We start from the raw sequence: 26,800 nt of genomic DNA on the forward strand, positions 1-26,800 counted from the left end.
ACGCGTCGACGGCACTTGGCTCGAGACTTTGCAGCTCTGCCCTCTCAGTGGTTTTCGGCACAGCCACAAACACAAGTTAAATGAAATTGATCTGCATCACCTCAGTATTCATTGAGAACTTCAAGGAGGATGGAATCTACCAATAGGACTGCCAGCTCGTATTTCTGAGAGTATCAGACCAAACTGGGCTCTCCCGAATTGCTCTATTTCGCAATAGGCCTAATGCATGGAGTGTAGGCATCAATTTTCAAAATGGCGATGGGCCTCATTACTGTCTTGAGGGGTGATTTCCTCTGGAGAGAAACATCTTCAAAAGTCATCGATTAAGCCACTGAAAATTGAAAGGAAAATGAAAGATGAGGAAGTGAACTTTATTTTCATATTTGTCTTAAACAACTGTGAAACTTGTATTTTTCTTGGTTTTTGGAAGTCTATGGCAGCTTATGTACTGGGCTGTACCATTTGCGTAGCGCCCTCAGCAAGCTCAACCCGTCTAGTATAGTAGTAGTGCCAGTATGTACAGCACTATACATGTACTGTACATGTACTTGTACAGTTGTACTTGTACATTTTGTACATGTATCATCCGTATACACATTTTCGCGCAACCGTGTGGTTTAATGCCCCACTAACAGTAACACCAAACCCATGGCTTTTAGCAGTGGTTTACGCTGGTGTTTTCGATCTCTGCCCCAAAAGTCATGGACCGATAGCCGACTTTTCTTTCCAAAGTTGTCGACATGCGTGCTAGCAGAAAGATGTTTAAGTATTGATCGTAAGTGTAAATGAAAATTTTTTCAAACATTTTGGCTAGCCTAGGCCCCTACCCGAAATCTAAATAGGTCTGTTGCCCAGTTTACGGACAAATGCTGTGAATGCTTATAAGTTATAGAGTTTAAGTACACGTAGAGCCTAGCCAGAATAGGACCCTACAACTTAAGTTGCCCCTTCTTAAAATTTGGGCATGGTCAGCGATCGCGATATTAGATGCTGACCATGTGTCCAAATTTTAAGTGGTGATGCTTTTACTCCTCGGACAATGGTGTTGGCCCTACTTTACTTCCCATGCTTCCAGAGCCGTAATAATTATGCCCTAGCCCTAGACTGGGGGCCAGTCTACTGGACTCCCTCCGTATCCTAGGCCCCACAGCAATCCATTCAAAAGGTGGGGACTCAGCAAAAATCCCTTCTATGAAACCCCTTTTGCGTGTATGGATCACTCACCCCATCATTACTCTTGATGTATTTGGGCAATTTCCAATTTGTAGAAGTCTGTGAAATTTTGGTTTCGATTTGGGTCATTCTTTTACCACAGTGATTAACTCCCAATCACTCACCGATACCAAACACAATTGGGATCTGTTTGGTCTGGGAACCAGACAGCGTCATTACTTAGATCCCCAGAGCATCACGTTACCAATTAACATGATGAACGTTGATGAATGATGAACCGAAATGCATACATGTACGATGCTTTGGATCGAGTGTGAATTTGGTGAGTTGAAAGAAAATAGTGCGTGTATTTGTACAATATGTCAACAGCTGCTGCAGGTCTGACTGAGGAACAGAAAAGTTTCCAGACGGTGGCTTTGGACTTTGCCAAGCAGGAAATGGCACCACACATGAGGCAGTGGGATGAGAAGGTACCGGTGTTCGTGAGAAGATACATGTATTAATGGGTCCATGCGGTTACAGGTTTTGCTTACCAGTAGCTTCGCTTGCCCCGGGCTAATGCCTTTCACGTTATTTGGGAAAGGAATTCGCCAGCCATGTGGGCTGTGTGCTGTCCTAATCTTGAATGTATATTCAGTGCGGAAGTGCTCACCTGAGTACTTCACCAAAACTACTTCATGCATTGTAAAAATTGTTGCCCTGTAAGTGTGGTGGGGACGAGCGAAATCAGTGGCTTGCAAACCTCAGGCTGGATATCAGAACAAATGCAACAGAATTGCTCAGAGTTTTTTATTCTTACATAATTACTTCAAATACTCAATATTAACACTATTACCAAATACTAAATGGAAATACACATCTAGTCCCCTTTTAGTTTACACGTATGTGGGACACTTGCACTTTGATGTTGAAAAAAGGCCAGTGTCAACCGAAACTTAACTTCCTATAATATTTTCAGCCCTTACAAAGTGGTAGGCAATGTTAGTGTATGAAAGAAAAGATGTACACAAATCAAATTGGTGCAATTAACCTTAAGCCGCTAGAGTTACATTTTACTGAAACTGGAAGATTCAAGGGAATTACTTAAGAATGTTAGGCACATCCATTTCTTTAAAGACTTTACTTTTGTGATCTTTCCTCTGGAACAAGTTGGTCTGTTTTGTCGTATTTTGAAGAAAAACTGTAAGTAGAAACTCTATGTAGTGGCACAGCTACGCATTACCAAAAGGTTAAAAATTGGCCAGACAGGTGCTTGAAAATAAAAGTATTTCCCTCTGGACACGGTAATCATAAATTATTAATGCTGTACATGCTTGGGAAAGCCAGACAAGATAAATCCTTTAAACAGTTGAGAGAGTCTGAAATCTGGGGTTATACATCATCTGTTGCAGTTTTGGGCTGAGAACAACTGATTACTGAATAGAGTTCTGTCTACTTCACCCCTTAGGAAATATTTCCTGTGGATGTCCTACGTAAGGCAGGTAGTCTTGGATTTGGGGGTGTTGTTGTCAAGGAGGATGTCGGTGGTTCAGGATTGACTCGCCTAGATTCTTCTGTCATATACGAGGCGTTATCCCAAGGATGTGTTAGTACAACAGCGTACATCACCATTCACAAGTAAGTGTGCAGTACCAAAGACTGTGAGGTTGAGTTTGAGCTGCCAGTTCTTAACACAGGTTTCTTGTTCTTGCCTCTCGGAACCAGATCACACACCACCTCCTCGTCAGAGTTTTAAAGGAACTCACAGAAAAACTTGTGAGATTTTGATTTTTTAACAGCCCCCCAAAATAGTGAGATGGTTTTTATTCAAAGCTGGAGACAATGGGAAGTTTTGCAAAATAATCATAAATAATTCTCCGTAACACAGAAATGAATGTTCTATTATACAAAAAAATTCAGCCCAGATACCCAAATATTAGCTCTCCAAGAATGTACATGGACGCTGCCAATCTGCCGAGAACAAGCTCCTCAAACTCGACCTAAATGTCAATTTTGATGAAGTCCCATACAGATGAGCTTTTAGTATATTTTGTGCTTTTTGTCAAATGCATTACAAAGAGTGTATCTGTCTCTTTACTTCTGACATATCACTCAGGTTGACAGCGAAATTTACGAATCCCATGAGTGAATAGAATCACAGCACTGGTGACTTGTAAATTATTTTGTTTGAGCAGTCATAATTATATTTTGATTACAAAAAAGTGTCCTAACATCTTCTGCACGGGTCCAAAATTTCAGATGGTGTCAACATTTTCCTATGATGCACGAGACAGACCAGTACATGAAATTAATCACTTTGGCATTTCTTCTTCTTTTGCATTTCTACATGAGTGTTACAAGAAATATCTCTGTGAACATCTTTTTGAATCGCTGTCATTAACCCTAACAGTCTTCAGTCCTCCATCAGGTGAAGGATTGAGGAGTGTTAGGGTTAAGGGGCTCAATACCTAATTAGGACTGAGCGACAGTTTGATTCTCGGCCTGTTTTTTTTAACAAGGGGAAGGACGCTATCTTGACACTGATTGAGGTGGATCCCCGCACAAACATTGTTGCTGCTTTCTTGTTGGGAGTTTGAAACAACCAAAGATTTGAATCTTAAATCAATTGGAAGGTCAAATATCCAAATATTCATTTATTTGCATTGACCCAGCCTTAAAACTTATTTTTGTCTTGACCATTTTTAAATCATGGTAGTATGTGTTGTTGGATGATTGATACATTTGGCAATGAAGACCAGAGACATGCCGTCCTCCCAGGCCTGTGCTCCATGGAGAAGCTAGCCTCTTATTGCCTGACGGAACCAGGCAGTGGTAGCGATGCTGCATCGTTGTCAACCACGGCACGACGAGATGGTGACCACTATGTCTTAAATGGGTCAAAGGTGAGATGTCAAAGGATAGTCATAAATTCTGTGACTTCTTGCTAAGGTCAGAACCTTCTCTTCTAAGGTTGCTCAGGCTTCTTGCCATAACAAGAGTGATTTCCTTTAGCATTTACAAATGGTAGAGTTTCCATCATTTAGCAGAAATACAGTATGCATTATCAGAATAAAATTACTCCGCCCATTCTATTCAGGCATTCATAAGCGGAGGTGGTGACACTGACGTATATGTAATGATGGTCAAAACGGGTGAGGCAGGCCCCAGGGGAATATCATGTGTCATGGTAGAGAAAGGATCACCGGGACTTAGCTTCGGCAAGAAAGAAAAGAAGGTACGGAACCTCGTTGTTCTAAAGTTTTTCTGAAAGCGTTTGTCTTAAGCTATGGGTTGACTGTCCAATTATTACCTCATTTCTCTGATGAGAGGCTAATCCTTCTCCACATCTTCGTGATTCAGAGAGGACTGCCCTGGTTGCAGTTTCAGATCTGAAAATACTTTGGCAGACACTTAGCAATACTGCTAAGTACCCTCCAAACAGTTAAACGTCCCATCATGTTCAACGTATTCAGCTTAGCTGCTGGTAATCCACCAAGGCTAGCCATTTCTGCAACCCTCACATTCAGTCTTCATCTCACTCAGAAATTCTTTGTAATTCTAGATATATACCACTGATTAAAAAAACCATTGCAAATGTATATTTCCCCACACAACTCTTTGGTGCATCAGAAAAAGCAAGTGACCGTGTACATGCAGAAAGGGTTCTTTTGTCATTCTTGTATAGATTTTAATAATCATTACTTTTCCATTTTTCAGATGGGTTGGAATTCACAGCCTACGCGGATGGTGATCATGGAAGACTGCAGGATACCAGTGTCAAATCGACTCAGTAAAGAGGGAGACGGTTTCCAAATTGCTATGCAAGGTACCAGTGAATTTGGCACACCACGTGTACATGTGTTGATATGGTAGATGTTGTCCATGACCCAATTTAGGCAACGATTCTCACCCCACAAAGCACCTAGGAGCAAGGGGGAAGTGTACCCATCACTATCTCCCAGTTTTCCGAAACATTGTTTCTCTGCTTGTTTTCAGGGTACCAAGCCTTCACTTTTCACCTTCCTTTTCTCTTTTGTCTTGTTATAATTTGAAACAAGTGTTACAAAAATCAGACACAATTTTCATGCAAATACATTTGAAAAACAATCTGTTAAAAGTGTTAATTTTGCTGTCAACTTTTTTCACTGATTTTGTTTTACACTGACTGACTCTTGTGAGAGTATTTATTATGAATAACCATAACCAGAAATATTATAATTGATGTTTTTATAGGCAAGGCATGTTTCAAAAGAATTGATCATTATACAATCAACTGCCCCCACCCTGGCTGTGAGAAGGTCCAAAAACCTGCCCCTCATAGAATCTGCCCAGAACTTTCTCCCCCAAATTCAAGCTCGATCCCAGGTTTTTTGTGTTGCTATTTTCAGGCTTGAATGGAGGCCGTCTCAGCATTGCTTCCTGTTCATTAGGTGCCGCTCAGGCCAGCATAGAGGCCGCCAGGGATCACCTCAAAGTCCGTAAACAGTTTGGTAAAACGCTAGATCAGTTCCAGGTGAGTTAGCTGCCTCATGAGTTTCCTGTTGGCAGAATCCCACATTTTCCATGGTTCTAGTTTTCTTTCTGATATCTGTGCTGAGTCACATATAAGACTTGTTTGTCTCTTAAAAACAGAGGCCTAAGGGGATTCCTTTATCGTACATATTACTCAACCCCACCCATCAAAAACATGTTCAAATTACGTGGTAGCAGAATTCCGATCAAGTAAGTTTGCCAGCTTTTGGAATCCGTTTTATGCAAAATAAAAAATTCTTTATTTTGCTGACATGTAGGTCTACGGTGACACGCACGGTGACCAGAAACCGCAGACTTTTTTTTTGCCCAATGATTCCAGTGTTTGTAAACTGAAGCTCAATTCCTTCGTGAGGAATTGTGTTTGTGGAGCCTGTTGTAAAACTAAAATGTCACATGTAGAAATGGAGCATTATTTCTCATATTTTTATTGCAAACTCTTCCTAGTAATCATCTTCACATCCTGTTCATATAAAAGCATTGCCGTAATGGTCTTACCGCTAGACTGCAAGTCCGTCTAGATGTACTCAAATGCAACCTGAGCATGAGTTTGAACTGTTCGAAATTGTAAATTACTTGTCATCAAAAGATTCCATCTTTTGAGTTCGGCGCATGCACCTGTGACTTGTCTTTTAGTTATCATTTAAATCAGCTAGGCTACCTGAATAAGCTTAGTCAGTTGAAATTCCCTAGTTGCTCTGAAGTTGTGGGTTCCAGGTCAAGTACAGCGAGGCTCAGCAGTTTGCTCACAAGATGTCAGAGGATATTTTTTTGCCTTTCATAAATATAAAATCAGTGAGCACTTGTTTAAATCTTCCTTCAGTATTTGCAATTCAGATTAGCTGAGATGGCCAGTGATTTAGTCGCTTCTCGTCTGATGGTGCGTAACGCAGCGAGGGCGCTACAGGAGAGTTCTCCAGATGCAGTTGCTCTCTGTTCCATGGCGAAACTCTTTTCTACCCAGAGGTGCTCATGGGTAAGAAGTTGTTTTTTTTCTTGCTCAATTGCTTTTCTCTTTTTTTTTCTGTCTGAGCGATTCAGTTATTTTTGGGGCTCAAATAAATGCTTCAGTAAACTTATTTGAAGCACTACACCATTATTCAGAAGCTTGTTGGCAAATGGATTTTTACGAATCGTTTCTCCCATTCTTGTCAAGCTTTGGTGCAAAATGTTAGTGACCTGACATTTGAAGTGAAGAAATGATTGCATCTTGAGTTTTAAACAACCACTCTCTCTGTTAATGGTGCTGGGAACAGTTAACTTCTATCATAGTACTGTGAAGGAAACCCAAAGCATTGTGGACAGCTTTCTTGTGACCTGACATTTGAAGTGAAGAAATGATTGCATCTTGAGTTTTAAACAACCACTCTCTCTGTTAATGGTGCTGGGAACAGTTAACTTCTATCATAGTACTGTGAAGGAAACCCAAAGCATTGTGGACAGCTTTCTTGTGACCTGACATTTGAAGTGAAGAAATGATTGCATCTTGAGTTTTAAACAACCACTCTCTCTGTTAATGGTGCTGGGAACGGTTAACTTCTATCATAGTACTGTGAAGGAAACCCAAAGCATTGTGGACAGCTTTCTTGTGACCTGACATTTGAAGTGAAGAAATGATTGCATCTTGAGTTTTAAACAACCACTCTCTCTGTTAATGGTGCTGGGAACGGTTAACTTCTATCATAGTACTGTGAAGGAAACCCAAAGCATTGTGGACAGCTTTCTTGTGACCTGACATTTGAAGTGAAGAAATGATTGCATCTTGAGTTTTAAACAACCACTCTCTCTGTTAATGGTGCTGGGAACGGTTAACTTCTATCATAGTGCTGTAAAGGAAACCCAAAGCATTGTGGACAGCTTTCTTCAAAGATTCGTATTGTTCCATGAAACATAAAAAAGGTTAAACATTGAAAAAGCTTTTTTTTTTTTAGAATTATAGATTTGGCAAGTGATTTTTGAGCTGTGAATTATGCAGGATTTTTTTTTTCTGGTAAGAAATGAGAAACTGTACCTACTTTTTTTTTTCAGATCTGTAATGAAGCACTACAGATGTTTGGAGGTTATGGATATCTAAAAGATTACCCCATCCAACAATACCTGAGAGACATCAGGGTTCATGAAATTTTAGAAGGTAATTGTTGGCAAGGCTAGAATGCGTCTCAATTTTATCTTTTGCCATTATCTACCAGCTTGTGTCTTTGAAATGGTTGATGATAAATTGTCTGCTGGCGGGGGACAGATGCAATTAAGCCAACTGTTTGCATCGCAACAAAAAGAAGTTTCTTGTCTGCAAGCATCATCCCGAAAGCTTGTAAAAATGTTTAATTTTAACGAAACATATATGAGTTAGTTAGATAACCTGTACAGCACACCCATCTTAACCCTAACCCCCAGGGACCATTGAAACATGCACATGCTTGTTGGACTCAGAATGGATAGGGATAAGCTTTAACTGATTATCAAACATCAATGAGGTCATCGTTTGATTTCTTTGTCCTTTGCCAGGTACAAGCGAGGTGATGAGAATAGTTATATCAAGGCATCTTCTCCAAGACTAGTTAAGTCATCGTCATCAGCATTTGCTGTTCTTGAACCTGGTTCTAGTATTCACACTTATGTTGAACTGACATGGGAGGCAACTAGCACGAGAAACTTCAAACCACCTAAGTTATGCAGAGATTGGCTACAGTTGCAAGAGAGAGTACTGTTGCTATGATAAGCAGACTGCCCGGGATGAGGATTGGAGTTTGTCAGGGGAGTACTGACATGCCAGCCAGTTGGTTTTATTCAACATTCAAGTTAGTGGTGACTTCTTTTCTTACGTTCAGTCATCCTGTAAGAGTTCAAACTGGCGTCCAATAAGTTGCAAGCGGGAGAGTCCTGTTTCATTTTTTTCCAGTGTTGTATTTTCCAGCTATTAGTAAAAGAGTATTAAAACCAGATTTTGCCGAAACAGTATAAGGGGTGTAGGTGTCCTTTGGGAAGAAATGATACCTCAGGTTTAGAGAGGGAGGTGCTTATTATTCTAATGAATGTGGCAACATGGCTAATCAGGCAGGATTTGAAGTTTAGTGATTGGTAGTTGGAGATGCCTATGTCACAGTTGCATTCATTGGAGACGGCCATCAGTCATGGACTGTGGCTTTCCCATTATCGTGCGGGTCCCTTTAATTTTAACTCCCTAGCCATTTCTGCTTGTCCTTTCTGGAACCGTCATAGTCTAAAAGCTGTCGGCTTTTGAAGGCTGCAGAGGATTACCGTTAATGTCATTAACCCTAACAGTCCCAAATCCTCCAATTTCAATACGATTTTACATACACCCTAGGGGGTTAGGGTTAATGTTGTCATGTGCCTGAACCTAACTGTGAAAGTGGGTTGAAAATACACGGCTATGAGATGGAGAGCATGGATATGTTTTGGACAGTGTGAGTATAATGTAATCATGCACATAATAAGTGAAATTTGACTTGTTTATTTATTTCAAGACTTAGGTCAATTTAAAAAGGTTTTTCCCAGTATATTGGCAGTGCAAATCTTTTCTTACCAGACTTTTGAAACTCCTTTCAGGATAGGGAACTAGTCTACCGATACGAAAAATAGCTGCTATGAGAATGAACCAAAATGATACCTTCCCAACAAACACGACTGTCACATTCTGTTTGCAGTTTTCTTTTCTTCATGCCTGTATTAAGTCAGGATACTGATCTTCTGGCGTTAATAGGATTTTCAAGTTCATGTATGCTGTGTGTTTATGTGGGTGAAATGGTGTAACAGAGAGATACGTTACAGAGAATATAGTTGTGGCTACACTAGGGATCAAAGGAATACATTTAGAAGACAACACATTCAATAAATATCTGTCGTTTTATGGTATTTTGTATATACATGTAACATGTACAATAGTAACATCTTCCAGAAATGAAAACATATCTATTTTAACAAATTGCTATCGTATTTGTATAGCAAAATATAACTGTGAACCCTGCTTATTAAAATGTCGGTGATATGTGCCTAGAAATGCCTCTCTTGTCATTTTGTTTGTCAGCGTGAGGCTGGCTGTCTGTTTTTAGTGGGTTGGTCCATCTGTGTTTGTTTTGGTCGGCAGTACGATTGTACTGTGGATTGGTCGGCCAGTCTTTTAGTCAATGCAAACAGTTGACCGATAAGTTGATCACTGTTAATGGATGGATTTACGTTGGAAAGTTAAGTGAAGTAGAAACTGTCTTACATGTGAGCCTAACATCTGTAACATGTACAAATTGAACATTTAATGCGCACTTTTGGCATACATGTATATTACACTGCCTGGTGTGTATTCATTAAACATTTGATCATGAACAGATGTTTTTCTTACACACACACGTATCTGTTTCTTGCCTTTGATGGTGGGATATATGTGTGTTGACATCGTTTGCCAGCAGAGTTTTTATTTCCCCTTGTGCTGGTCTTAAATTTGTTTGACCTTTAATCATAATCCCCCCCGTCCTCCACGCAACAACATCCAAAATCCGCCCACGCCCACCCTTTGTAACGAGCGAGGTACAAGGTGCAAGTGTGCAGGTACGTGCCTACGTGCAGCGCAGCGGGCGCAGCAGAAAATTACCGCAGTGCGGCCATCCAGTCAGTCAGCGACCCATTTCAAATATTTCAAGTTGCATTGTTGTTCGTTTGTGAGCTCTGGGTACCGCGCACGTTCAGGATCAGTCATGGCGCTCCGCCAGATTTTTGCTCGAACTTGGACACACGGAAAATTTCCAGGGTTTAGATCAGTGTACGATGAGCGATTGACAGACGTTGCCAGAGCGAGAGGTGCCTTGTTTTGCGTAAGTACCCAGGAAATGAAATTAAGTGCCGTGATTTCTTTCTTCTTTTTTCTTTAAAAATAGAACACCTCCTTTTCTTGTGTTTTTCTTTTAACTTGGCCTGACATCAGATTTGATCAATGACTGCATGTCCAGAGAAAGAAAAACAACAGCGAGCAATGTTTTTAATTATACTTTTTTTGTGGGGGGGGGAGGATATTTTAAATGAATACCGCTTGTAGAAGCCATCAAGCTGGATTAAAACGCAGCTTCCAGAGACTAGATCAGAATAAAGATTAAATCAAAAGGGGACATTAAAAAAATAGTTAAAATACACTCTATGAAATATCAAACAGTAAATTAAAAACCAGAACAAAGCACACACCATAGAAAACAAAACTGAAGATAAAGTTCATAAATCTCTGTGGGAGATCAAGTGTTTTGTTGACAAGTCAACTTATAGCACCACATATATACTTTGTTCAAATAAGGTTATTTTTTGCGTAGCAATTGCGATCTCTGACCTCGGATGAATCATCCTCCGAAGAGAAACTTGCTGCAGATGCTGCCCGCCGACACAATCGGGATAAACCCAACGTCTTCCAAAAGATCATCAGTGGGGATATCCAGGCTGATACAATCTATGAAGATGAGCAGGTTGGTACGAGACTCTGTGTATTCACAGGGAAAGAATTCCATATACGAAGTTCACTTTTTAGGAGAAATTTTTGCTCCAGGACAGATTTAAAAAGGGGCGACATTTATTTTTGGGGGATAGAGATGTGAAAGGGGGTTCAGTAACTTAGGGGGACAGGTTTAAAAAGAAGGGGCCCCACGCAATAAAACGGCAAAAAAGTGAGTCCTTTTGCCGTTCTTTTTTTCCCTACTATATCCTCTACCGTTTCCTCTTTCCTTCACTATCCCGTCCTATTATTTCTCCACAGTTTTCCTGTCATTAGTACAAGGATTATTACAGTTAGTATACACATTTAAGACATTTAATCCAAATTGTGTCGTAAAGGGGAAGCGAACCTGCAATGAAGAGAACTGTTAGGTATAGAAATACAGCAGTCTAACTGACCACGCCACACGAGCGCTTGTTGCCGGAGAAAGTCGATATGTTCCATATAAAGTTACGGTTGAATTAAGGAGAGGTCAAGATGAGGTCAAGATGAATATTTAAAAAAATTAAATATTTATGAAACTGAATATGTAATTATTCACGAATATTTGTATAAATTAGAATATTTAAATATTAATAAATGTGGCTATCCGTTGTTAATATAAGTAGGTTGTGCCAAAGGAAATCAACTAGGTAAGGTACATGTCTGAGCACAATTGACTGTATGACGTGAGTTATCTCCGTACGTCGTATTATGTAAACCAAGAGAGAAAGAACAAGTAGAAATGCAGTCGGCCGTACGAAAGAAGGAATTTCAGTCCAATGCTGTATAAGAACTCAGGCTAGGTGGAGTGTTGCTTCATCCATTAGCAATACATGCACTATGAGCGAGAATTGGAGTCTTACGCGCAATTGGTGAGAGAGGTGACTATCCACACCATACAGTGGAAGCGACCAGTTTGGGTTCTACCTGGCCGAATACATGTGGCGCTGCCGACATGCAGGAGTAGACCACTTCAATCAAATCCTTAAGGATGTTCTTCTCCTGTACAAGCCTACCCTCACATTTTAGAGCGCAGATAGCCACACAATAATCTAAAGACAGGTTTCAGCTCCCTTTTCCCCTTCCCTCTGTATAAATATAGAAAAAAAACTCCTCCAACTGACAAGCATTCTCTAAAAGACTGAAATTTGCCCCTTTTTTCCTTCTAAACAAATTGTCCAACTTTACAAACTGTCTGTAAAAGAAATTGGGCCCATTTTTCCTTCTAACCAAATCCTCCAACTTAAAAATTGTCGCAAAACACGCACTATTTTCCCCCAAGTAAAAATTGTACATGTACAGTAGGGCACATTGCGCGGCACCTCGTGAACTGTGTAGATCCATCCAGACAGATGACGGCCCTCTGCACTCCTCGTGTTGCGGATTCATGCATAAAATTACCTCAATGCTTGTGGCAGCCCAACCCCTTCCGGATATGATTCGGTTCATGCGCACACGTCGTGCGCATTCGCCATGTTCTTCAGAAGCAAAGATGGCCGCCTGTCGATGTAAACCTGGTCCATGTGTAGCTCCAAAAGTGTGCCCAAAACTCCACATTTCTGTCCTATGATGTTCAGCTCTTCAATGCCTATTGGAATCGTCTTCATTCAGCGATCAAAGTAAGGATACTTTTGTAGTAATTACGCGATATTACAGTGGACTTCGTATATGGAATTCTTCCCATTCACAGCATTGGACTTGGTCTCGGCAACCTGTAGAGTCAAACAGAATCCATTAATTGTAGGAATTCATTTTCAGGGCAGTTAAACAATATTAAAAGTCAGTTAATTTATGAATACACATTAGATTACATTGAAGTGGATGGGTTTGGGTGTTTTTTGGTGATGTTACAACTTCTTAAGTTGTGATAGAGTCTGTCAGTCCATTCACCTCTCTGTCTAGGCCTTACCCATTGAATAACAAAAAGAAATGACGTTGGGGGGAGGTCAGGTTGGCGTAGTGGTTCTTTCCTGCCTTCCGCCTCTGTGGGCGGAGTTCGATTCCTGGCTCGGTCCACACATGGACTGGGTTTCAGCTCCTACCTGATTCCATGGGCTTTACTCAGGATATTCCTTTGGGGTTTTCCTCCCACCTCGAAAACCGTACGTGCTTTCCACTGACACCTCTCAACAAACATGGGCTGTTTGGTGGCCACCTGCGGTGTCCTTGTAATCCCACAATCTGAAGGCCTCCATGGAAAGTTGTGCCCTGATTGGAGCTTACCCTCATTAAAGATGATGTATATAAATGTTATTGTTATAACAGACTCCAATTTGATTCACAGTGCATGGCATTTCGGGACGTCAATCCAGTGGCACCAACTCACATCATTGTCATCCCGCGCAAGCCAATTCCTTGCCTGAGTGAATCCACTGATTCCGATGCTCCTGTGAGTATCTATCTAGGGCTGTATTTTCATGTGTTACTCTTGATACTTGCAGATGCAAGAAAATGTTGCATTGCACATTACTCTTGCATCATATTGTATGAACAACCAACAACTACCTCTCTGCCTACCCTCGAGTCATACTTCTGCCGTTTGTGCACTCGGGAGTATACTCATGTTGATATGAGTAACATACTCAATTGCTGCCTGTGGCTACTGTAACATGTTCACCCTAAAGCGTAGCTCCTCTTCCAGAACAAGCTGATTGGATACTATTTGTTGAAGATGTCAAAATTTTTGTTTTGACACAAAACATGCATGGGCAGAACAAAGCGCTAGTACGAGTCTCCATAGGGTCACGCTGATAGGACTCAAACCCTCCTTCAAATGACCTTGGACACGCTTCATTTAGGATGCGTTGTTGGAATACCGTACTGGCTCATTGTGAATTTGTCTTTGAATTTAGACCCCTGATATATAGCCTGGAAAGATTTAAGGTTGAGTTATAATTAGGACTCGGAAGATTTCTTTCTGATTGCTTTGTTTAATACATTTTGGTGGAATTTTAAAATGTTACTGTCTGCACAGCCAGTTCATTTTATTTTGGATAGCTTCTTGGACATCTAATGACTGTGGCACGTAAAGTAGCTGCCCTGGAAGAACTGAAGGATGGTTTCAGGATCGGTGAGTCCTTGTACCATGCAGTATTATAATCATGTGTTGAACATTGTTTAGGTCAAGTGGTTTGGCCGTCTTTCCTTGCAGAGAGTTGTGGTGTTCAGGAAGCGTTATACAGCTCACAACATACAAATCAATTGGAATGCTGGTTTTGGTAACGTGTGTTCCTTTTTTCTCTAGTGCAAATGTACAAGTAAGCATGCATAAACTAGCATTCTCGGCCTGTTCTCAGTTGAACATGTGAGTTGCTGGGCGGTATTCCTGACTGGATCATGTTCCTGAACAGGCTTTGTTCTTACTTGGGTCTTATTAATGGAGGGATAGTGTTCCTGAACCAGTTGTGCTCCTAATTCGGCTGTCTTCCTGGATGGGCTGTCTTCCTGATTAGGGCTTTTTTTTCTGGAAAACAGTTTTTAAGATGCTCACAAAGTTTCTCTTTTTTACTAGTGATGAATGACGGTCGCCATGGTTCCCAATCCATCTACCACCTCCATGTCCATGTTATTGGAGGACGACAGATGCGCTGGCCACCAGGCTAACGAGTGACGACCAGGCTAGAGGGTTTCTTCAAGACTGAGCAATCGTAGAGGCAGAGTGGCAACTTATATAATGAGATGTGATTTGGGTTATTATTCAAACTGATGATTGCCAGCAAACAAAATATTCTTCAAAGTACTATAGGCCCTGTGCATGAGCTTTTTTGTGCGCTGTGGGCAGACGCATGAAGTCAAGTTCTACACATGAACACTGTGTAACATTCAACAACTGATTTTCAGCAGAATGTGCACAAACCTTCAGCCAATTCATGTGTTAAAGAATGTGCACAGCGTACATGCTTGCAAAGTATTTTTTTTCTTTTGAGTGCATTTTCCCCATTTTCCAGTACCCTAGGTGCATTCTTTACCTACAAGTCCTCAGTAATATTTATTATTTCCGGTCTTTTTGCATCTGGTTTCATTTGATGAACCAAAGCCATCATTGTCAGGTTAACAAACTCATCCCAGTGTATTATGCGATAAAGAATTGGGTTTGTTTGTTTTTAAAGTATTTTTTTGCAAGGACATGGTTAGTAAGTATACCTTATTAATGTTTACATGTTTTGACCCATTCAGATGGTGTGCATGCATGTATTGGTAACCAGGCAACAAATTGTTATAATTCTCACAAATCAACGTCAGGCACTGCATATTTTGTGAAATCAATTATTTCACAGTTGTTCAGTATTTGTAATTTTTTTGCAAAAACGTTGCATGGCTTCACTGTGATGCCCTTCCTCAAAAAAAATGCAGTTTACTGTACATTACAGTGAGACCTCACCACATTTTGATAAAAGCCCTCAAAATATTAACAGATAAGAATAGAAGTCCTGAGTTCACAAAGTTCAAGTACATGTCGTGGTAGTCAAGCCAGGGAGGGTTCTGGCAGAGATGATAGCATGAATGCACGAATCGACTTGAGCACACCCACGCAACAGATTTGAGTTTGACTTGAGTTCACATCATGGACTTAGGGCCCATGGTACTCATGCAGTTTCTGAGCATTCAATTTATGATGCGGCAAATAAGGGGTATGCGTACTTCAGATAAATCACTTCATGATGAGACTGTGGAGATTGTAGTTCCCCTTTTGACTCAGCTCATTTCCTTTCATTTTGTTGATGTATTACCATTGAAACATTGAAGACATGCAGAAAGTCTTATGAATGTTGAATTTCCTTTCTTTTCTCAATTGAGTGACAAGTATCCAAATTTCTGTTAAAAGAGAAAGAAAAATGGAAAATTATGTCTAAGTGTATTGTAATGCAACTACTACTACAGTTGCATCTTGTTAAAAATTAACGAAAAAAACGATGTGATAGGTTGTCTGCCACTTCACTGTGATGCCCTTCCTCAAAAAAAAATGCAGTTTACTGTACATTACAGTGAGACCTCACCACATTTTGGTAAAAGTCTAAGTGTATTGTAATGCAACTACTACTACAGTTGCATCTTGTTAAAAATTAACGAAAAAAAACGATGTGATAGGTTGTCTGCCACTTCACATTTACCCACCCTGTCTATGGAATATGAAAAGATACCACCTATACAGGCATTTGTGGTGAAGCACCACTGATCTAGAGTCTCTTTGATGGTGGGTTGTCCGGTTCCAAGCAGTCCAAATAGTATGTCCTGTTTGTCATGAGGAGACTTGTCCATGAACCCTTCAAGTCACATTCACCACTAAATCCAATCTATTTCTCGTCACTGCATTCAAACAAGTTTGGTGATTATCATATTAACAACTGTCCCTTGCAATATGAAAGTGCATGTGTCGCTAAAGTATAGTTCTAAGGAGTTTGAAGTCAGTGATGTGTAATGAAGTGTCAGATGTGATTATTTTTAAGAATAAACTTTGAAAGTCTAGGAGTGTTTGTTTCTGGTTGCTGTGTCATGAAATGCTTCGCTGATGCGCTCGGCATGCAATTTGACTGAAGTCGATTGTTTTCGAAATAGTTTGGGGGGGTCCTTGATGCTGAATTGTGAACTTTCAGCAGTACCTGTAGACTAGTACAGCGCCCCCTATTTATGCAGACCGCAGAGGGAGCGAGGTCTCCACCAAAAATTGATTTTATTGTGAGGGAAAGAGTGACTTCTTCCCAGCTGCAAACACACTTCAATCAAATGGGGGCATTCACTACAACAATAAATCATCGTGTCCATTGCCAAGTACTGCGTCGAAACGAACGCCTTGTGTCCCAGCCCCGGGTCAATGAAACAGCTTCATGTGACCAGTGACGTCACATTAACAAGGGAGGCCGCCATCTTGTGACTGAACTCGTTCAACATGCAAGAAGTCGGGAACGTATCCTGAGCGCTAGCGAGTGTGATAATCACAGTTGAAAGTGCCCCGATTGGAAGATTTCAGTGAAGATTTTGAACACCCACAAATCATTATTAGTGTTTATAAGGAGTACTGACTCAAATTTCCCCTGAAAAAATGGCGACAGGGGGTGGAGGAGGCAAGAATTTCAAAGTCGTCTTACTTGGCGAGGGGTGTGTGGGGAAAACGTCACTTGTACTGCGTTATGTTGAAAACAAATTCAACGACAAACACCTTTCAACATTACAGGTAAATTATTTCCTGGTTTTGAGACTTCTCAATTTTACTGGCTATTGCAGAATGACCTTCATTTAACTAGGGCTAGGCCTGTGTGCAGTTAGTTCGGACCAGGACCATGAGCAATGCCATGGTGTTTTGTTAGTGGAAAATTTGGAGGATTGTGAATTTGGGGACCCTGTTCCTGTAACGAAGGGACACCTACATTTTAACTTTTGGATTCCCCTTGTTAGATGACTGTGAAATCATGCTCAATAACTGTAGGGTTGATGTTGTGAAAAGAGAGCAGGGTTTTGAGGGAAAATATTAGGGGAAGCTGTGGGTGTTTCAACACATGACACATGGTAGAGTCAAATTTGCATGGTTGGTTTCTCAGAAGGAAAGTCACATTTTCTCACAATTTACAATTTGGAATTTCCCAAAAAACAGGGTCAGGGCAGGTCAGACAGTTTTGCCATTGGTTTTACGGGGAATGACCAGTTTTGCACAGATTAAAATGACAAAAATTTGGGGTCCCCAAATTCACAGACCCCCTATTTTTGTAGTAGGCCCCCCATGGGGTATTCATAGATCCCTGTTCCAATAATAAGGAAACAAAAGTCCATTTTCTCAAACTAAAATTTTGACCTGAAAGGACCATTACTCAAACCTGATAGGCCTAGTTTAAGTAAATTTTGACAATATTTAAGTAAGAAAACCTTAAGTTTCTAACCCGACTTTGGCAAAAGACAACTGCTCTGTTGGATTACGCCATTTTGTTTCTCGTCTGGTTACCCGACTCGAGCATTTTGGATTCATCAAAACATATCTCCATCAAGGTCAAGGAGCCAGACTACATTCACTAATTTGTCATCGTTCACAGCTTTTCTGGGCGGTCATGTATGCTGTCATTTTCCCCAAAGAATTCTCTCGAAAACCAAAAGCCAACATCACCGACAACTTGTTTAGATAAGCTGTTTCGAAAAAGTAGAGTTTATTCCCTCAAAGTAGAGTTTATTCCCTCATTATAGGAACAGGGTGCTAAAGGTAATAAACACCACCTGTGGTAGGCCACGCCAAGGACATTCAGACATTGCATTGGTGATCTGGTGGTAGGACTGTGTAACATTCACTTAAATGATTTGAGATTCGTGATGACATGATGCTGTTGTTTTGTTGGTGTTAGTGTTAAATTCTGACTTTGTCTGCTGCCCCAAAAGTTCAGTGCCTACTTTGGGCATGCCCAATTTTGTTGACATTTTGATTCGATTGGACATGTCCAACTTGCGTGAATTGGTTTGGAATCCAGAAGAATATAATATACAGGGAAACATTGCACAAACTGGGCTGTGGCCAGTTTGTTGAAGGTTTTTGTGTCATGGTTGGACTACCTAGATAGCCATTTATTTTATCATTTGGTCTGATATCACTACAGTCCACAGATTTTGCTTTCTCCTCTTTTCCTTTCCTCTTGCATTTTTCCACTTCCTTTTCTTTATTTCCAGTATAATTTCTTGATACTTCGTGCTTGCTTGTGCTCTTTTGCTTGATAAAGTTTTGCTTTCTGACCACTTTTGAGAGTAGTCCAGTTCAGTAGGCACTGAACTTTTGGGGCAGTAGACAAAGTTGGAATTTAACACTAACACCAACTAAACAAAAATATATACAGAAAGCCCAAATGTTCATTACAATGTGGTTGCAAGGTATACACGTGCATGCATTTTGCCTCTCAACTACAGAAAGCCCAAATGATCATCACAATGTGGTTGCAAGGTATACATGTGCATGCATTTTGCCTCTCAACCATAGATGCAGCATTTTTTAGGTACTGAACATTTTAAAAGTAAACCTCATTTCTGACATTTCTTTATGATCTGCTTCAAATTTCAGGCATCCTTCCTCAACAAGAGGCTGAACATTGGTGGCAAAAGAGTTAATTTAGCAATATGGGTGAGTATGCAATGTAACTGGTTAATACTGCTACCCTAGATAAGGATCTTTGAAAAGGTCAAAGTTCAAAAATCAGGCCCACACTCAGTACATTTGGTTGCCCGTGTATTAAGCGGCAACTGATACCATTTTTGGTCTGATGGGTTTGGCTTGATAATTTGTATTTCTAGCTATCAAACTTGAGTCTGTACTGATACTCATGTGGTATGTATGTGGCACTTTTGACCAGGGCTTGAGCTGTTTACAATTTATAAGTTAAACACAAATTCCACAAGGATGTAGTTTTGGCACAATCTTACTTTTGCTAGAAACCTTCAAAATCATTAATCGTTCACTGTGGAGGACACCAAGTGCACATTATTAAACTTTTTGTCACATCTGTGGAGCTAAACAATGGCTCTGCTCTGCCGATATATTCCTTGGTTCTGCAAAACATTTCAAGACTGAATTTGGAAGGATCTGAGATCTACATGTAAGTTGGTGATGGTGAGATTGCTTCTGTGCACCATGTCTTACCATACAGGCATTGCCACACATTCTGTATATAAACCATTTGGATTATTATTAATCAGAATGATAGTATCGGTACGTATACATGTATGTCTGCTCTCAGGAAATTACTGGCATGTATTTTGTTTATGCCATAATAACTGAAAAAATGATTTCACATTTCATCATGCTCCTCGTTCAATGGATGGACACTGACACAGAATTTGGAGACAGGTTCAGGGGAATAATTGATGTTCTCCGTCAAGTTAATTCCATTATCTTCATTCTGCTTCCTACTTCTAGGAAAGCATTTTTGAAGGGTCAGTTTTTTATCAATTCAGTTTCACTTATGGTTGCAAAATGCTATTATTATTATTATTGTGATTGATCTTTTATCTACGTTTGCAGGACACAGCTGGACAAGAGAGGTTTCATGCACTGGGACCCATCTACTACAGAGACAGCAATGGGGCAATATTAGTCTATGATATCACAGACGAAGACTCATTCTCTAAGGTATTAAACCATTCTGACAAGTCATAGGGCACTTAACTCTGCTCATACCTGCTACCTTCAAAGCCCCTATACTTGGTATGTCACAGTACCAAAAAGCCAAGGAGAGTTTTGTCCACAAGGGTAGTTTTGGACAGGACACTACATGGATATAATGTGTAGTCAATGGTTGTCAGAAGCCATTGTGTGTCCAGCTGAGGGCACAAAATGGCTGATGTCATCTGTTACAGAGTGGAATGTGTCATGTGCATTTCATAGTCATTTGTGGACCAGTGAAGTGCAGTTCCCACCAAAGGAGCCTTTGTGGCCAGGAAGATTGAGCCTTCTCTTGGTCCAGTTCGGCGCTCATAGTCCCTCCAGAGAAGATATTTTACATAATAGCCCTACAGTCATCATCATTGTCTCTGCGTTGAGATGCCGTGACATGAAAATGCACTTTGATTTAACATTTGATGTTCATGCTTTGCCTACAGGTCAAAAACTGGGTGAAGGAGCTGAAGAAGATGTTGGGAAATGAAATTTGTCTTTGTATAGCAGGTGAGTCACTGAATAAATGTGTTCCGTTCATTCTAAAGCTCAGTATTGTCGACAAAACCATTTTTTATGTAACAAGTTGGCACCAGCATCATGCCAAATATGTATTTTGTGAATGTGCTGTTCTGAAAAGAACCGGAGGGTACTCAACGTTTCGGACAGTATGCTCTGTCCGTCATCAGGAGACTGCGGGGATTCCATTGGTGTAGCCATGGAGGCGGTGGGGTGTGGAGAGAATACTTACTCCCTTACCCTTGGCAACCATCCCCCGCACTCCCCATCCTTCAGACGGACACACTTCACTGATTATCTTACATCCCCCTGTTCTGCTTGAGCACCCTTGGGTTGAGACAGTTTTGCATGGTGCTATTGCAAACCTATTACTGAACTTGCCACCTTCACCATGAAGAAACTTCAAATCTCACAAATACTTGTTATTGTTGATTTTGATTGATTTTTTTGGGTTGATCGTTGCATTATTTCGGGGCTGTAGCATAATGTTTTGTTTGTTTTTCCTTCTTTAGGAAACAAGATAGATCTTGAAAAACAAAGAAATGTGTCCATTGGGGAGGCAGAGGCGTAAGTATAAAATGAAGCAATCTAACTTTTATAGTCTGTGAATTTCTCTTTGATTTAAGCTTAATGTTCCTCAAAACGAAATCTTTAACTTGCAGTGAGAGACATTGGGACACTTGGTGGCAGCAAACATTACATTACTTACTGGTCCACTATTTGTGTTACTCTGGAGCTTAACATGTGCGTGTTGAAAATGATGTCAACAATAGTGGACTGGTCATGTGGGACCAGTTTGTTTGCCACTCCTTAGTGTCTCGGGCGTCCCCCATGTTGGCAGTAGCTACACTTCAGATAAATCAAGGTAAAATGCTGAGATGAAATATCTCGGCAGAATGTTAGAGGGGGTGTGGAATGTCATTCTGGACGGCTTAATGTGACAGGGTAGCAGAAGGGTTTGCAGCCAGTGAAATTGGACATTGTAAAATGACGCCACACTGGGTTCTGAAAACTGTAGTCTGTGTTGTGCATTATTACTGACCAATTTGTGTGATTCTTGGACCCCTGTCGGTGATAAAATTTGCTCTGGGATGCTCTGTAACGCAAATTGTATTCATGTGCCATCCTGGGATACAAGTAAGTTTAGGAATACATAAAGTAATCAGGAAGAAGTTTGCAGTGTGTCATGGATTAGTTTATGTTTTTTGTGTTTCTGTTTGTATGTTCACTTCCCTACTCATTTTACCTGTAGCTATGCTGCTCAAGTTGGTGCAAAACATTACCTAACATCAGCAAAACTCAACAAAGGCATCGAGGAGATGTTTTTGGACCTTAGTAAAAGTAAGTGGTTTGCTCTTGCATGGACTGAAGTGGAAGGCAGTTCACTAATTGGTACCCAATTGAGAAGGTTCCATTTTATCCAACAGCCTTGGACATTTTCACGGATGGAGTGTAGAGATGATGGCTGAAATTTCCCCAAACATCTGGGAAATAAAAATGGGCTTTTCACTCTGAATAGCAGTGTAGGTTTAGAGTGAGAATCAGGCTTCATAACCCCCAACTCATAACCCCCAAACGCCCCCTCCTAAATAGTTGACTGTGACATCAGTTTGTTGTAGGGCTGCTGTAAAGTTTGGGAAATTCCAGGAAGTGAACAAATATGGCCATCACTTCGTAACTTTATACCGGTCTGCTGTATCCCCCAAGATTTGCCCTTTAAGGAAATGAGCATTCCTGAAAACTCAGATTGCTACTACGAGTATTACAGTGATTACAATCTTCTAAATTCCTTTTTGAAACTTTTCTGCCAGTTTTCTGCAAGAAAAGTGGTCAGTGTTTCCTCTAAAGTCAAGCATTGTACAAGTCTGTGGACTCCACAAACAAATGCTAGAGGGCAAGCAAGAACCCGTCTAATCTGTCCAGAAGTGTAAACCTATCCCTTGGTGATTCCTGTTTGCTGTTAGAGAATGCTAAACCTCATTGTACTCCAGTGAATCATTTGACTGGCCCTGGTTGAATTGTCTATGGTCAGACATTGTCATGGCAACTCGCAGTCCTGGCCACCTGTTGCACGTTGGGATGTGCATGGCTATTTGTTACCAGCAGACCGACCAACCATAGTTGGCTGGTCACACGTGCACGTTGTCAACTAGATAAAAAACAAAGCTTCGTCAGATTGTGTATGATGTCAAACATCGCCACAGCAACTCATAGTTCTGATCCCCTGATGTACATGAGGGTGCGTTTGGCTGTTGGTAACCTGCCTTGCAGCAAACTTCAATAGGTGAATTAGACCACAGAGTAAGAACTTTGCCACATTTGTGTACATTTGATTGATTCCGTGCACATGAAGTCAAACCATGGGTTAACCATTGTTAGTCTACTGCTTGGCGAAATGTGTCATTAAGTCAACTGCTTGCATTGTAAGTTGTATCAGAAAAGAAGGGTGAATGCCCTTTCTTCCAGGCACATGACAGGATATTGTTTTACCACTGAGTTGTATCAAATACATTTAGCTCACAAGAATAGTGTCATGTACTGCAGTACAAAAAGAAAAATTTAAGCATACCATGCTCTCTGTGTTTGCAGGAATGCTAGAATCAACGCCTTCAGATGATCTAGGGAGAGGCACATCATCGTCAAGGTCTTCAAGAAAGACGGTCACCATCGTAGATGATGAGGAGGCACCAAAGCAGGGCGGTGGGAGTTGCTGTTCATAAATGATTCTGTCCTGCCCACCCCTTCCTCCTCCTTCCCTGATTCTGTGGCACAGTGTCAATCTTCTGCACGTCTCCTGATGTATATAAATACAATGCTATCGCCATTAAAAACAAAACTTAATTGTGTATATTTAATCATAGAAAATGCAGTCTCCTACAAATAGGATATCAAATCTGGGGGACTGGCTTTTGACAGCAGGTACCCCGGGGGAAAATGCAGCCCTGGTAGAATACTAGCATTTTCAAACTGATGAACTGCATTCATAATGTATCAGTTCAGAAATTGCTTGAGGGCACCTGTCGGTTTGGGATGAGGTCCTACTACTGATAGTTCTAGAAAGTGACAGTCTTGTCTGCTGGCTTGAGACAAGAGCTGTGTTCATGAGAAGATTACGGGATAAAGAAAGAGTGAAAGTCCCATTTTTTTTAGTCAATGATTTGTCTGCCCTAACCTCGTTATTCCTTTCCAAAACCCTCAAATTTTTTGGTGTAAAATAACTCCAATTTGTAAAACTACCAATTATTTATTATTCCAAATTACTCACTAATATTTAAGATATGCTGTTAATGCAGACTCCTATCTTAAAACGAAAGCCACGCTTGCTGTCAATTTTGTTAATATCTCCAATCTACAAGTATTTTAGTATATGAGAAGTTTGTAACAGACTTGTACATTGGTCAGACTCGTGTCCACATTGCAGACGTGGCCCTACTGATAATGTCAGAAGGGATTAAAGAAAGTCTGATCATTTGTCAGTTAGGATCTGAATGTCAGACCTTTGGGGGAATTGGTTGGGGGGAAAAAGAAAAGAAAACAGGTAGTTTATAATATTCGGGGGGGGGGGGGGAATTTCTGAAATTTTGGAAAATGTTGCGAAGTTTTTATTTGCAACAAAGTCTCAGGACATTTCAGCACTAGAAAGGGCAGATTCTTCGGTGGTTCAGCTGAGATTGTTGGAGCCAAATTCCCCAGCCAGCTCTACTCCTCTAACCTCTCTGCAAGAACCACACTTGCTCACATGAGAATGTATTTCAAGAGAAGCATATATTCAAGGTTATTTCCATGCAGTAATGCGTGCGTCAGCCTGTTGTCAGGTGTCCAGATTTCCTGTTTTTGAGTCCCTGTCCATTCAGCATTGTAAAGCTGTGTTTGATACATGATCCATTTTTCCATTCAATTTGATTTTCAGAGCCTGCTTTATTTTTCAGAGCATCAGGGAATTAAATGTGATGGGCTTTTCTCTGACCATATTGCTTGTGAGTGATGTTGTCTACTCTGACTACATCTCACAACCAAATTTGAGGACATTTGAGATGGCGGTACCCAACAGTTTTTGTTTTGTTTTTGATCCTTTTTGTGCAAACAAAGACAATTATTTCTATTTGTCAAATACAGGCAGAGGTTGTCTTCATTACTGCCTATTTGTTTCCTTTTATTGAAAAGCAATTTGATAGCTGGAATTGTAAGATCCATTTGATTTGATACCTAAGACACTTAGTTTCATAATAAGATACTCTGTAAGATTTCTGTGTGCAAGAGATAAAATGACATTTGAACGACATACATGGGAGCACTTTTTTACATCACCGTAAAAAAAAAGGGAAAAGGAAAGTGTTGCCTCAGTAAGGCTTATGTAACTGAAGAAATGTTTTGTATTTCATAATATCCAACTGCTCTTCTCGTTGGATGTGAAACAAGTTGCACAATGAAGAGTTGAAAAGGATTCTCCACCTTACACAATTTGGCGGTCGGCTCTGTTGTGCACTTGTAAATGTTAGACACGTAATAATAAGGGAAATAGGGTCTAATGGTCATACCTTATCTGGGCAATTTGATTCATTGCCACCACATAAGACCAGGGCAGGCCTTACATGGCCTTCCCTGTAGAAGGTAATGCATTTAAAGATTCAAGAAATCCTGCGCCCCTTTTATTCATTTAATCTGTAAAAAAAAAAAAGAAATGAATTTTTTGTCTTCACCTTTTTCTGTCTTCAACCTGAGTATCACTACCATGCCCTTCCAGTCTTCTATAGTTTCTATCAGGCTGAGTAAGCCCAGGTCAAGAGAGGTCAATCTGCATGGATTGTGAATGGTTGTGGATGCCGCAGTAGTTTTTATTTTTGTCGTAATGAAAATCGGATTGTTCATGACAGACTTTGAGAACCACTCTTTCGCTAGTGGTTATTTTATAGTTACGTGTTAAAATAGTGCATATTACTGCATGGAATATGTTTTTATGTACATGTAATTTCATTTGTTTGGGTTTTATTGTAAGATGTCAAATTCCAACCTTTACTTGGCAAGGCAAAGTTGACTCTTCATTTTCAGTTTCTGTGAGGCAGAAAGGTTGAAATATGTTGCATTCTAGTGCATTTGGATATTAAGAAGAGATATATATCGATGTAGAAATTAATTTGTTATAGAAGTGGGTGATATAATTTAGAAAAAAAATTAGCAAAAAAAGCCAAAGTTGATTTCCATTCCTGCATTTTTCCTTTTCCTGTTGCTTCCATTTTGGAATATGTGACAATTAAGTAGTGCACCACTGGCGCAAGATTTTGAGCCTTGCAGTTACCTACATGCGCAACTTCTGAGAGTGAACTTCGGGGCACTCTTTTTACTATCCAAACCTTTCTGTCAGTCACTGAGATACTTACTCCATGGAAGCTGTTGTATCGGCCTACAGGGTTTGATGACGGTGCATATCACTCCCATTAGAACTGCCTCCAGCTACTCTGGTTTTGTAATGGGAACAATTTGAAAGGAACAATTAGGAGTAAGTGGTGTTTCAGAAAAGAGGAAGGTTTCACGTAGTTGGCATTGATTGCGACACACAGAAGAGGCGTATTTGGCTTTGTTAGTAACAAGATTTGTGAGCAATGCTCACTTGGACTGACAGTCAGTTCCCCCAATCTAATGCAGCAACACAAGTGAATGCTGGTGATGTGAAATTTCTGCTCTACTCAAGTGTTGCAGGTACATATACAAATGCAGTTGCTTGTCTTGACTTTTTTCATAGTGGGACATAGGGCGTTTAAGTTTGGTTGGAGTTTGACATTTGACCTTGACAAATATATATATAAAATATGTACATACAGTGCCAACAGAAAGTATCTTGGTGTTAATCAATGGTCAATTAAAACTATTTGCTATAAATGAAGATGGCTTCTTAAGAGTATTCTTTTTGTCTGTGCATAGTTTTGCCTTTGTGAAATTTTTTACAGTTTTCATGAGCAAGAGCTCTAGAAATAACAGTTGTTAGACACTACACTATGTAACACTTCATCTAGCAT

At 40.3% G+C, this 26,800-nt stretch overlaps 3 protein-coding genes across 3 annotated transcripts; all 3 read left to right on the top strand.

Annotated features, from left to right (window-relative positions):
• The first annotated feature begins 526 nt into the window (after positions 1 to 526).
• Positions 527 to 9,700, top strand: LOC110973067 (isobutyryl-CoA dehydrogenase, mitochondrial-like). The gene is made up of 10 exons (XM_022223531.2): positions 527 to 775; positions 1,543 to 1,643; positions 2,621 to 2,790; positions 3,869 to 4,055; positions 4,250 to 4,387; positions 4,870 to 4,978; positions 5,541 to 5,665; positions 6,506 to 6,658; positions 7,711 to 7,813; positions 8,188 to 9,700. Exons 1-10 carry the CDS (start codon positions 649 to 651, stop codon positions 8,238 to 8,240), a joined length of 1,266 nt encoding a protein of 421 aa, XP_022079223.2. The 5' UTR covers positions 527 to 648; the 3' UTR covers positions 8,241 to 9,700.
• Positions 9,701 to 10,342: 642 nt separating this feature from the next.
• LOC110973061 (uncharacterized) lies at positions 10,343 to 16,615 on the top strand. The gene is made up of 5 exons (XM_022223524.2): positions 10,343 to 10,505; positions 10,992 to 11,141; positions 13,434 to 13,538; positions 14,147 to 14,219; positions 14,661 to 16,615. Exons 1-5 carry the CDS (start codon positions 10,389 to 10,391, stop codon positions 14,750 to 14,752), a joined length of 537 nt encoding a protein of 178 aa, XP_022079216.1. The 5' UTR covers positions 10,343 to 10,388; the 3' UTR covers positions 14,753 to 16,615.
• Positions 16,616 to 16,995: 380 nt separating this feature from the next.
• Positions 16,996 to 26,667, top strand: LOC110991186 (ras-related protein Rab-21-like). The gene is made up of 7 exons (XM_022256422.2): positions 16,996 to 17,321; positions 19,179 to 19,238; positions 20,136 to 20,243; positions 20,714 to 20,777; positions 21,299 to 21,353; positions 22,039 to 22,127; positions 23,376 to 26,667. Exons 1-7 carry the CDS (start codon positions 17,190 to 17,192, stop codon positions 23,504 to 23,506), a joined length of 639 nt encoding a protein of 212 aa, XP_022112114.1. The 5' UTR covers positions 16,996 to 17,189; the 3' UTR covers positions 23,507 to 26,667.
• Positions 26,668 to 26,800: the final 133 nt, after the last annotated feature.

The sequence above is a fragment of the Acanthaster planci genome, linkage group LG03, assembly GCF_054643075.1.
Source record: "Acanthaster planci isolate LZ-2023a linkage group LG03, COTS_SCS, whole genome shotgun sequence".
Classification (NCBI taxonomy): Eukaryota; Metazoa; Echinodermata; class Asteroidea; order Valvatida; family Acanthasteridae; genus Acanthaster; species Acanthaster planci.

Bases quoted from the DNA above. Each gene is read 5' to 3' on its own strand.
- LOC110973061 (XM_022223524.2), top strand. From the start codon at position 10,389: ATGGCGCTCCGCCAGATTTTTGCTCGAACTTGGACACACGGAAAATTT. The intron at 11,142-13,433 runs GTTGGTACGAGA...TTTGATTCACAG, and splicing joins CAATCTATGAAGATGAGCAG to TGCATGGCATTTCGGGACGT. The intron at 14,220-14,660 runs GTGAGTCCTTGT...CTTTTTTACTAG, and splicing joins GAAGGATGGTTTCAGGATCG to TGATGAATGACGGTCGCCAT.
- LOC110973067 (XM_022223531.2), top strand. From the start codon at position 649: ATGGCTTTTAGCAGTGGTTTACGCTGGTGTTTTCGATCTCTGCCCCAA. The intron at 1,644-2,620 runs GTACCGGTGTTC...TTCACCCCTTAG, and splicing joins TGAGGCAGTGGGATGAGAAG to GAAATATTTCCTGTGGATGT. The intron at 4,979-5,540 runs GTACCAGTGAAT...TGCTATTTTCAG, and splicing joins TTTCCAAATTGCTATGCAAG to GCTTGAATGGAGGCCGTCTC.
- LOC110991186 (XM_022256422.2), top strand. From the start codon at position 17,190: ATGGCGACAGGGGGTGGAGGAGGCAAGAATTTCAAAGTCGTCTTACTT. The intron at 19,239-20,135 runs GTGAGTATGCAA...CTACGTTTGCAG, and splicing joins GAGTTAATTTAGCAATATGG to GACACAGCTGGACAAGAGAG. The intron at 21,354-22,038 runs GTAAGTATAAAA...TTTTACCTGTAG, and splicing joins TCCATTGGGGAGGCAGAGGC to CTATGCTGCTCAAGTTGGTG.